This window comes from Musca domestica, unplaced genomic scaffold (genome assembly GCF_030504385.1).
Source record: "Musca domestica strain aabys unplaced genomic scaffold, Musca_domestica.polishedcontigs.V.1.1 33, whole genome shotgun sequence".
In the NCBI taxonomy this organism is placed as follows: Eukaryota; Metazoa; Arthropoda; class Insecta; order Diptera; family Muscidae; genus Musca; species Musca domestica.
Window position 1 is genome coordinate 10,649,393 of NW_026712312.1, and position 12,949 is coordinate 10,662,341.

General features: G+C 36.6%; 2 protein-coding genes across 2 annotated transcripts in view; one reads left to right on the forward strand and one right to left on the reverse strand.

Moving 5' to 3' along the window:
- Positions 1-3,200, reverse strand: part of LOC101889104 (sorting nexin-12) — a 44,885-nt gene extending 41,685 nt beyond the window's left edge. The window contains exon 1 of the mRNA XM_059125471.1: positions 3,197-3,200. The gene's annotated coding sequence lies outside the window, so the exon portion shown is untranslated. The remainder of the gene's footprint in view (positions 1-3,196) is intronic.
- Positions 910-12,357, forward strand: LOC101888402 (serine-rich adhesin for platelets). Its single transcript, XM_005176022.4, has 4 exons — positions 910-1,617; positions 8,923-9,159; positions 9,920-10,279; positions 10,336-12,357. Exons 1-4 carry the CDS (start codon positions 1,452-1,454, stop codon positions 11,922-11,924), a joined length of 2,352 nt encoding a protein of 783 aa, XP_005176079.2. The 5' UTR covers positions 910-1,451; the 3' UTR covers positions 11,925-12,357.
- The last annotated feature ends 592 nt before the right edge of the window (positions 12,358-12,949 follow it).

Consider the following 12,949-nt stretch of genomic DNA (forward strand, 5'->3'; position numbering starts at 1 on the left):
TGCCACTTTCAGATATTCCCACAAATAATTTATCCCTAGCAATTTTAATTTTTAAAGTCTACGGTATCGGCGAAATCTAAGCACCCCTTCAGTCCATTTTTTAAATGTAATTTTTTTATGAAATTCTAACTATACAGTTTGTTTTTATTTTCCTTATCATTTATTTATATCGTTATTATTGAAATTCCCAAAAGTAAAGAATTTCGAACTAATAAAAAAATAGTTACAATTCACAAAAAAAAAAACATTTTTAGTCGGAATTGTAAGTGAACGAAACTGAAGCCCTAATCTTGTATTCTGAAATTTTACTACGACATTACAGTGCTTGTTGAGGGAATACTCCAAAAATATCTCCGATGTGCTGCAATGCTAAGAAGAAGAACTTGACCTAGAATAAAGTTTTCGTAAATATACGAGTAATGGCACACAATAAGCACTCAAGCGAAACTTGAATCTAGAATTATTGATGATTGGAAACCTAGCTTATTAAGACATCAATTAAGTGCAAAATATTTCAAGGCTATTTAACAAGTATTGGCATACTGGTCACATATCTCTTATCGAAATTGCTTACGTTTAAAAATTAGCGAAGGAATAAGTCGCATTCGTGCAATACATGTGTTCCACATTTGTGAAAGATGTCAAATGAGTACGTCCAGCCTTGAAAACCATCTTTATTTTTATGTTTATTCCCAATTCACACAATCAGAGAGAAGTATGAATTCATTCGATGAAATATTAATTGGTTTCTACAATTCCTGGTGTTCTATTGCTATCCCCACAAAATTCCTAGTTTCAAAATATAAAGATATGGCAACTCACAACAATGTAAACGGGGAAATGATAGAGAATTCTCAACAAGTAGGTAGTTGTGTGTTCGGTCGAGCTACCACTCATGTGCTAGGCGCATTTGCTTTGCAGTTCTTAGCTGGAGTTGAGAAATCTTCAGTCATCAGTTCTAAAGAGCCGCATGATCGAAAGAGTCGCGGGCGGAGATGCGGGAAGTGATTCATTTGTTTTCATTAATTTACACTGTATTTAAATAAAAACGCCAGAAGAGAGACGAGCCAACGTCACTCGGACTTTCTAATTAAAAAGTACAAATATCGATAGTCAGTTACAAGGTTATAATAGCAGCCCAGCTAAAACCGGTGACAAGAAACGAAAGTAACTTCCGCAAAAGAAGTGAAACAAAATACGATTCGTGAACGCCGCGGAGTGGAGCGTGAGTGCATGCGTCAATAAAAGTATTGATTGAAGTTCTGCCTCTTAGTGGATAAGTTAAGCTGAAGTACAAGTGTTTCTGGGATTCAGTTGTCAACGAAAAGTCACAGGCCTCTGACCGAGTTGTTCCATCATTTCAAACGTTCTCCGTATTGTGTCTTATGCTACACACTTCGGCGATAAAAAAGCCAAGATTCTAGAGCGACAACCAAAAAGTGCCACTGAAAATGGCGAGCAGCTGCAACAAACATCAAGATCTTCATGATCATAAAGCAGATCCACAACATCGCCATCAGCATCTGCAACAACACACGTTTACCACCAATAGCCACACGAAACCATTTCACAAGAGATCTTTGCTTGTGTTTGTAGTTTTGGCTCTTTCAGTATCTCGTAAGTACAAGCGAATGCCTGCACATTAGAGTGTGCAAGTTCGGTATTATTTACGTACACATTTCAATAATCGGACACGAAAAATATAGAAAAAATAATACCATCGACGATTAAAGCTCTTTCAGAGGGAATGTTTTTAACATATGTAATGTCAAATTTTCCATATGTACAAGTTGTACATATCTTGTGATACAGTTGTGAATACGTACTTTTTGGATCATCGAAAAGTATACATTAAGTTCAAAATCAATTTAAGTTCCAAATTGTAGATTATAGACATTGGATTTACATGGTGATAGGAAAAACCTCGCCACAAATGGCCTACTCCGATGGTGCAGAGTCTTTCCTCACTGTAATGAAATAATGGCACCGCATTCGTATTTTTATGTTTTTCAAAATTGCAAGATGTACTATACCTAATGTATACGTGTACTATATAATGACGCTTTTCCGTGCAACTTTACATTCAGAGGAATGATCATGGTTCAATGAAATAAAGGCAAACTCATTTCAAACGTAGCATTCACAGCTCTGCATTTTCTGTAATCTACATTGTCAAATTTCACCCTCCACCATTAGGTAAAAAAAAAACATTTTTATATAAAATTATCTGAATTCAAACGTGTTCCACTTTAAACTATAAATACCAGCAAGACCGTTTGAATAATGCTGTTAAACCTTGCACAAAAAGTGGGTGAGGCCGTTATATGGGGGCCATACCAAAATAGAAGCGTCTATAGACAATTTTATACTACAAGGTTTTGCATCTACCAAATCTTCTTAAACAAAAAAAAAAAATTGAAAGAATTACGTCGTTAAGTGTGACTAGGATTATCAAAATACCGAATATCTGTGAGTATCATTATATGTGCGCAGTAGGAAAACATGGACCTAAATATTCAATGTTCTGTCACCGAAACTAGAAATAATTATGAACTATAAATACAATTTTTTAGACAAATTCATGAACAAATGTGACAAAAATCATTAAAATACTGAATATCCGGAGGTACCATTACGTGGGGGCTATGCGAAAACGTCGACCTATACATACAATGTCTAGCCACTGACCTAGAACCCATTATGACGTACATATAAAGTTGGCAACATTGGTATCTATCGGTCGATCTTAGCGACAACTTTGATTTCGTCGCTGCCGACAAATATCGTTAATTATAGAAATTTTAAACATTTTAATTTTATCGACTTTTGGTGTTAACTCAAAAAATGAGTTAGTTAATTCCACTACTGATTACAATTTTTTTGTAAGTGGGTCCGACTATTTATGCAAATTTTGTTAATGCATTTATTGTTTTGAAAAATAAAAACAAACTATTTTCGATACCAAAAAAAATTCGCACAGTTTGGTCCTATTTTTATTTGCTTTTAGCAATAACATAACGGTTTCCTGGTAAAAAATTCCTTTACCAAATAATAATTTGAAAATGAATTTTTGGCAATAGATTCTGCACTAAAACGGAGAGTGTACGCTGTCAATTTTGAGAAATGGTAATACATAATAGAATTTGTTAACATAATCTATCTTTGAGTGTGGTAGAAGGCTAAACATTTACAAATTTTGTTTTTCCTACAGCCCTTATATAACCGCACCTCCCATCATTCGATATTCTGACGATTTAACCACATTTTCTGAAGGATTTGTTTTAAATTTAATATGTGTACCTTGTAATGTGTCCTACCTCCGGTGGCAGAACATTGCCCGTAAAGGTCAACGTTTTTCAAAAGCCCAAATATATCATTTATTGTTTATATCGTTTATTGTACATATCGTTTATTGTATATATCGTTCCGTACATCCCATCATTCGATATTCTGACGATTTAACCACATTTTCTGAAGGATTTGTTTTAAATTTAATATCTTTACCTTGTAATGTGTCCTACCTCCGGTGGCAGAACATTGCCCGTAAAGGTCAACGTTTTTCAAAAGCCCAAATATATCATTTATTGTTTATATCGTTTATTGTACATATCGTTTATTGTATATATCGTTCCTTTTGCCAATGCTGTGAATGGAACTCACAACCTTCGCCCGCCCATTAATTTCATTCAGCTGGTAATGCAGAAGGTATCTGGTTTACATTACCGCCTAACGAGTTTTGGCTATTCTAGCTTCTAGATTTAGGCTGGATAAATACTTTTATTTTAATTGTAGGCCTATCCTATGTTGCAACATGTTTCACAGCTACAAAAACCAGTAGTTGAGCAGCCGGTTGTTGCCACTGACACTGGCTCGTTTTCTCTTTGCATCTCGTTCGTATTTATCAGCAGCGTCCGAGAGTGGGGTAAAAAAGCTAGACAACGAGTTGTCGATACTTGGGCGATGGCGTTGAACGCAGCTCAGAATGTTTTCAAAAGGCTTCTGCCCCGATGCGTTAAAAAACAATGACCTAAGGATCGAATACTTACTTATCTGTGTGTATTTGAATATTATTTCCGGCATTCTCTTGCATTTTCATGCGTAAATATGTACGTATCGTCCGTTTCCTCAAATCATATCAAATAAAGTTTTGAAATTGTTTTTCAAGAACTGTTGTTGTTGTAGCAGTTTTAACATGCTCTGTTGTTTACATTCTAACTAATCCGGCTCTTCCTCAATGTCCAGATTTAGGAATTCTGGTACCTTTATGGGCTGTAGCCAGAGATCCTCTGGACGGAGTTGGGTAGGTTTGGCTGGACAATTAAACAGGTGCAGTGTATTGTGCGGGCCTGTATCGCACGCTGGGCAGGCGTTCCGCACATCTTCGTCAATTCGTGCCCAATACGAATTGAGACGGCTACACCACCATGAACGTAGTTGGGCCAAAACTACCCTGGTTTGCCTAGGCAGTCGACGTTCTTCAGCTGCAATGGATGGGGGGTGGACTCCGAGGATGGCATTCATACTGTAATTATTAACTACCTCTGCAACTGCATCTAAATGCTTATCAGACCCGCTTGATAGGGTTCATGATCTAGGGGATCTCTCTTATATCGCTGGACCTCTCTCTCGCTAGATCATGTAGGTCCTTCCTGACACGCCTGGTTGGGGGAGTTCTATCCACCATATGGTGGTTAGGGTGACTCCTACGATAACACCCGAGCAGGTACTGCAACGAAAGCATATGAATATGCTGACGTAAGGGAAGAACCTTCGTCTCCTCATGTAAATGGTCCACAGGAGTCATGAGGAGGCACCCTGTTGCAGTTCTCCCTGTTACATGTTCGTGTTTCAAGAACTGTTGTTGTGTTCAGTGATAGAATTTATGTATAACTTCTTAAAACAGTAGCCCATCGACCCAGCATGTCTTTTATATTTATAGATCCTGTTGCATCTCCCCGTATTCTTCTACCTTGCCAATTGGGCCAAAGATGAACATTTTTTTGTTTGTTTCGGGAAAAGCGGCCCGGGAAGCTTGGAAAAGTACGCAGTAACAGGCCCTAGGAAAAAATTGATGTTATTATTTAGAGTGACTTGTATTTATTGTACCATGTTCCAGAGAAAATATTCTGTGTTTTAAAAAACAGTAGATGTTACTATTAATTCACAAATAATAATACCACACACCTTTTTAAATCGCTCAAATTTAAAAGTTTTCACTTTTACGGGGGATTTAAGAGAAATAATGTTTTGAATAATATGCTCGAAAAATAATGACGATGCCCTCTATACGACAATTACTATACCAAAAAACATTCTACAATACATAAAACTAAAATTTATTTTGGCAAAGTACAATTTTCAACCTCAGCAAAACCACACAAACGCTGTAAAAACTTAATTCTTTAAAGTTCATACTTTTTTTTAGCATTTGAACGGTTATAATGTTGTTTGCGATTTTGCCCTTAGACGCTGTGTGCCATGGGACTGTCTTCGTTCATGTTTATTTTTTATCATTTTGAGCCACAATTATTTTTTTTATTACAACTTATTTTAAAAATTATAATCTCAATTAACTTCCGACTTTTGGAGCTCTTTGTGTAGCCCTCATTGTCTGGCTGCCTCTGAATAACATTAATTTAAAAACTACAACCAATTGTATTTTGTCCCAAGTGCAATTAAAATGCTTCCAATCGCTTATCCGCTATCGTGGTTTCTACTGAGTAATGGTTTATGTCTTCCCTCGAAAAGTCCGATGCATTGCGTAACCACGTTTACTGCTGCTATTTGTTTTTGGATTTTCCAGTATGCACCCCACTAGTTCGCTACACACTGAAAGATAAGACAGAAGGACACGCTGCAATATTTCCTATACCAGGGGGTGGGGCTTCTAGAGCCTTGTGGCCACATGTTATTAATGCCCTTTTTGTCTGTTGAGTTTCGGCGTGAATCTTATGGAAGTCACTTTATTCTCATTGATTCATGTATAGACTTGGTTGAAATGTGGTAAAGCCCTAAACTAGGGGGTGAGGCAAATGCCACCACTCGTGTATTTGGTGATCCCAAATCTATGGCATGCAGAACATGAGGTCATTGAAAATTGACGAGCGTATTGAAAGAAAATTAAAAATATATGCACTCCGTAATGCAGCAATGAGAAATTCAAAATAAATCTTCCGAATACTAAGGCCCCTGCCCACACTAGAGAATTTTTATGCAATATACTTTATGAAATTAGGTGTTTCAGTTTCTAAAAGAGTAATGTGCGTGTGACAAAAAATGTCCTTTAAGTATTGTCTTTTTCTTCGATTCTTATTTTTCAAGCATTATAGAGTTCATGCTTTGTAGTATTTAATAATGGAAGCCAACAATTTACCAAAAACCGCTGTCACTCACAGATAATATTGGTTTTTATACCTTACAACGCTATGTGTTGAGGGCCAAACATATTGTAACACCTTCAAATATAGCCCCTAGATGGCCGATCAATCTTCTTATCTTGCCGAGCAGAGTAGATTACTGCGTCGATAATATAGTAATACTTGGTTTTAGGTAAAGTTAATTTATGAACTTAAGGAAATCGGGAATAAATGTCTCCACAATGAATGGGTTTATTTGCAATCACGCTACAGGTCCCAATCATGGCCTAATTTTCATGAAATTTTGCATATGTTTAGGAGAGTCAGAATAGAAGCCTGCTGTTGGAGAAGATAATCATAACATTTTAAGAAGAAAACATGCACCAAAAACCTCCAATTTTATACATCAAGGATTGTCACCTACCATGTCTTCTTAGATACCAAATTTGAAACAATTTTGTGGGTAAATGTGACTAGGATTATCAACTTGAACCCAACTCCGTCGAAAAATGAGGCAAAAATCATTAAAATACTATATATACTATGTTTCACCACGGGAGCTAGAACCGATTACGAGCTACAAATACCAATTTTTGGACAAATCCGTGGAAAAATGTGACAACAATCATCAAAACACATATTATCGGAAGGTACGGTTATATGGGGACTATACCAAAACTTGGACATATACATACAAAGTTTCGCCACCCATTATGGTCTACAAATACCAATTTTTAAACAAATCCGTGGGAAAATGTGGTTAAAATCATCAAAATGCTGAATATCCGGAGGTACCGCTATATGGCGGCAATACCAAAACCTGGACCGAAACATATTATTTTCAATACCAACCATCCTACAACAATAAAAATTGTTCTGCCATATTGGGAAGCGGACAGACAAACAGAAGGACATGGTTAAATCGACTTAATTTTATGCTGACTATTATAGGGTATACACCGAATTTTAAGGGATGTTACAAACGGAATAACAAAGTTAATATACCCCCTTTCCAGGGTGGAGGGTATAAAATATACCAAAATTATGCATATTCATGAAATGTACGAAATGTTCCCATAACAGCGTGAGTTTTTGGGAAATATCGGTTCAGATCTAAACGTATTTAGATGTATTTATATACCCCGTCATTCGGAAATTGGAGAAAAAACTCCAGTAATGTTTACTTTTATAGAATTTTAGGGTATCGGTTCAGATTTATTTATATACCCCGTCATTCGGAAATTGGAGAAAAAACTCCAGTAATGTTTACATTTATAGAATTTTAGGGTATCACATGGCCGGCCCCACATGTTTTGGCTATATTATAAATTCAATTCAATCGGGATAACCATTCATATTACGCATTTCGATATGTAGGCTTTTGTACATTTTTAATTTACAGTGGTAGCTTTTGGGTGCAAATCGGTCTCATAACGACATATCGATACTTGAAATAGCAGAACATATAATTCTAAAAATAAAAAAGATAATTTTGATGTTTTTAATTTTGTTGAGTCTATTATCGGTGTAGTGTAGTGTAGTGATTGTAATGTGAAATCAATTCTCAGTGCAGACTGGACAGTGGCCCTTGCTTCAGGCCTTATAACTTCACTCCACTCCTGCTCTTATATCTTTTTATATTTATTTCATTTGCTGCCGGCCGACGCCTGCATTTCTCGCCCATTCGAGCATCGAACAGAAACACTCTACACCACAAAGAATATCGTATGGGTATTTGTTGTCGCCGTATGTTGTTGTTTTTGTGCTGCTATTCCCCATGGACTGATTGACAACAATACAAAATTGAAATTCTAAAGATTATCGAAAGAAATTCGTTCCACACACACAGAGACGCCCGGTATGTCATTGTTGTTAACGACTATGCGATAATATTATTCTTAGAATTTATCTTTTCATTTTATTTTCAAAACAATGCCCATTTGGCCAAGCCATAGTGAATGGAATAGATGAGGATCTACGGAGTTGCGTATGTACCTACGTAGGTATGTGCCTACCTTTCCTTCCAGTTTTCTTAACAACAACAATTGTAATTTGCATGTAGGTACTTATAAACATATGCTGACATTTGGTACATATGTATGTATGAAGGTGTCAGGCATTTAACAACGTTTTTTTTTTTTTTTTCAATAATAAGGTTATTCAAAAACAGAACTGTGGTAGGATTTTTTTACAAAAAAGTGAAATAATTGCTCTGTCCCAGAGCCTGCATTATTCTATTAGTTTTGCAATTTTTGTCGATTTAATAAAGGAAAATCGGTTACCGTAAAAAAAAACTTTTACATTCTGGCCGTTCTGGAACGGGACAAATGCTTTTAGCTTTCTTCGATTTCAGCGGGTACTTTCATTTTGTCACTAAGTTACCGACGGAGGTACATGCGTAAATCGACTTGACTATTTGCTTATCATTTTTTCCTTCTGCATGATGCATTACACCTTATTAAGTGAACTAAGAACTGCTTAAGGTAGCAGCAAAGTGCATTTACTTTAATATTTAATAACTTTTGAATATACAAAGTTCATTTAACTAATTTTTTTAATTTTGCAGTTAAATGTATTTTATGCGAAGAATATGCGGAGACAACCACCGCTGATACTCCGATAACAGTTACAACTACAATATTCGACATCGATTCCGAATTATCTAATAACACCACGGACGCTTTAGCGCAGGCAATCACCGCTGACAAACAAACTTCACCACAATTGGAACCGGATGTGTACCATGATGTTGGACTGGACATAGTGGATTCACAAACCGACATTCCAGCGCTAGAAAATAAAGGTGAGTTTGTTAGGGTATGTATACGGAGTTGATGTCGACATTTATGTGGAAATGTAAACCTAATCAGCTTGGTTTACATTTCCACATAAATGTCGATAGCAGGGACTATATAAGTTCGAACGCGAAGACTACTCCTTGACAACAATATGACTGTAAACTTATTAATTTTTCAAGAATTGTGTAATTTGACTTTCATTAAATTTCAAATTAAAATTATGTATTTCGGCAGTTTACTGATCAGTTTGGCTAACGAGCCAACTTTTTATAGGTCATCCTAAGTAAAAGCCAAGGCCTACAAAATATCGGCCCAAAAAGACTATTTTTGACAACTATTTGACAATAATCTTATTTTTCCACCACTGGGATTTGACTCTCTTTGAATCACAATATGTATTTTGAGGGGTAACTTGGTTGTCAGACGGGCCTTCTGGGAGACCTTATGTAGTCCATGTTAGAAGCAAAACTAAAAAAATGAATTGAAATGTACAAAATTTAATCTTAGACGGACATAATTAAAACCATTTTATCGCTTTTTTTTCCACTTTCTCTTAACCAACAACTTCACATGGCAGTTGAAAATACTTGCTCGATTTGTCAACATTTAGTTGGTTTTATGGTATAAGTATAAATGTTACAAGGTAACTGAAAATGCTATTCTAAGCAATGCAATTGGTGAACTGGCAGTGAACAACATTTTCTTTTTTCTTCTCCTATCATCCTACAATCCGATATAATCTGATAAAATTAATGTTATTTTCAGATAACCAGACATTTGCCGAAGAATCAATATACACCGAAGATTCGGACGTCAATAATGATATATTCGCAGAAAACGATACAACTCACTCGCTATCATCCATTCTTGTACCAAAATCATTCGAAGTCAGCCCTGCAGATTCTACAGAATTAGAACAGATCATAAGAAAATCTGTAAAAACTGAAATAGAAATGGAGCAGGGACTGGAGCCATCGCCCGTGCTAGAAATACTGAAGGATATTTCCGAACCCGAAATCAGGGAAACTCTAAGTCAAGACTTAAATGAACCGGCATTAATGCGGAACAATGTTGAATCGACAACGGAAAAGTCGGATGAACTCAAAGACTCGTCGATATCCGAAGGTAAAAACTACATTGACTTTATAATCTAGCCATCACTAAGAGAATATTAATTTCAGATCAATTGACACAAAATCTGGAATTACATGTGGAAGTACCGAATGAAGACAGCGCACGTGAAGCTCGTAACTTAGAAGATCAGAACAGTAATGATACTTCCGAATCATTGCTATCGTCCCTGGAATCAGATAATTCAAATGAATCGAACCATGATCATCAAGTGCTTTCTTCTGAATCAAACGGATTTCAACGGCAAAACGAGAAAGCCCCAAAACATTCACAAGAAGATATAGAATATGTCAAAGAAAACACGGAAAATCAACAAGTCTTTGATACAAACAATGATCGACTAGAAAATCATGTTGGAAAATTGGCTACTAGCATTGTACACCCAGCAGAATCTCGAAGAGAAATCGAAGAACCTACAACAACAACTGCTTCTGATGTTGCCCTCTTAGAAAACGAAGATTCCATTGGGAAATCTGATGAAAATGACGATGCCCTATCAGTAGTTCTTGATGAATCTCTGTCCTCTACTGTACCCATTAATGAGGACGAGACGCTTAAGGAAATCGAAGAAGCTGCACAAAAGACATCTTTAGATATAATAGCTGAGGAAGAAACTACAGCAATGCCTGATGATTCAGAACACGTCGTAATTAAGAAGGTTCTAGACGTGAATGATATTTTTATAGATGTGCCTGAAACGACAATTCAACCGGAATTGGTGACGGAAAGAGAAGCCGAGGTTATTATTGAGGTACCTCATCCCACTGTTATTGTAGAGGATTTTCCTGCTAAACCTGAAGCTAATGAAAATGAGAATAATGAGGAACAGATTATGAATGCTGATATTTATGACGGAGATGGCCACAATAGCAACGATGCCGATATTAAAGTCGATAAGGAAGAAGTTGAGTCCGCATCAAAACATTACAACTCTGAAGAGGAAGATCAAACAGATATTGATGTCATGTCGAGTACTACGGAGACTATAGATTTTAACGATTCTTCAACGGAAAATCAAAATGCTGGAGATGATGCAGAATTATCAGATAGTGGTACTAAAATGGAATCGAAGGATATATCAGCCACAATCGAGTTCAATCGTCCCATCTCGGAACAAATATCAGAGGAGGTACCTACCAATCATTTTTATATTGCTAGTACCACAGTGGGCCCTCTTGAAATTACGGAAGAAATTCCAATGGATGGATTTAATAACACCAACCCCGTAAAAGGTTCACGCTCTGTGAACACTGCCCTCATAGACGACGATGCCGTGGCCACAATGTTCGAAACTTATCCCCCTCAAGATGCGGGACAAACTTTTAACGGAAATTTGGCTGATGAGTCAGCTGGCATAGGCAAAGCTTTGCCTGTGTCTGTTAATGATGGTTCGAATAGGTCCACGACCATAATAATACTTAGCTCAGGCACAGCATTCCTATTCATCGTTATATCGGTAACCATATTTCTGATTTCCTTTCAAAGGCAGCATGGCACTTTGGACATTGAAATGCAAGAACGCAGTTGTGGAAAGGACAATCTAGAGGAGGAAGATGCCGAAACGTTTGCAAAATTGTTGGATGTTGAATTGCCGCCATCGGTCGCCATAGCCTTGGAAGAGACTGAAGAATGTTTGTAGTATAAAAATGACAAATACCTTTGTTGTTATGTAAATACTATTATGAGACGATAGGTGCAGTGCCACCCTCTGTGGCAATTAAATGCGTTCGGTAGATAATACCGAAAGTTAAACTACGATTTATATCAAAAACATTTGAGAATATTGACTGAAACATTACCCGCTCCCAGTTGTGTAGTGGAACCCGCATATATGACTTTTGTGGCCATAACATTAATAATAGCTCATGCACCACTCATTATTAATCATAGAAATCCATTGTTATCCTGCAAATATACTCACCTACATACACACATATTTATATTCACGAACCAACGACGAAAAATAGCCTTCTATTTAAATATCACCATTTTTATTTTATTTTAGAATGTAAGTTGTTTATGTTAATTATGCTTAGTGTCTTTTAGTTAATAAACAAACAAAATATTATGAATGATTAGGTTTGATGATGTGATGTTTTTGTTGCCTAACAGATTCGGCTACAAATCAAAGGCGGAATTATTGGAAATTATCGATAGTGAAAAAATAACACATTATTATACCCTCAGCCATATGGCTGCAGAGGGTATATATCATTTGATTCGGCCAAAACGTGCCTAGTCGAAATAACGGTTTTAGACCCTAGGTCTCTTTGGACCAAATCCGTTTCAGGACATTTGGTGTCGATCTAGCGATGTCCGTCCGTCTGTCTGGCTGGTGCGCACGATAACTCTCGAAGGGAGTATCCGATTTGGTCCAAACTTGGTATATCGTAATATTATTGCCAAACTTAGATCGAGTTCGGAGATGGAAAATATCGGTCCACTCCTTCTGGAACCTGCCACATAAAATGTCAACATTTTTAAAGAAAATAATTTTTTGCACAGAGAGAGAAAGGATAATGTGGTTTTGCTCCAACTTTGCGAAGACTAATATTTTCATCAGTGCTAGGTCGATCCACTACATCAGGTACCTCCCCCACAAAGGGTCCAAATTTTGAACAATTACAACTTTTATAAAATGAGAAGTAAGAGTCCGATTGTCCT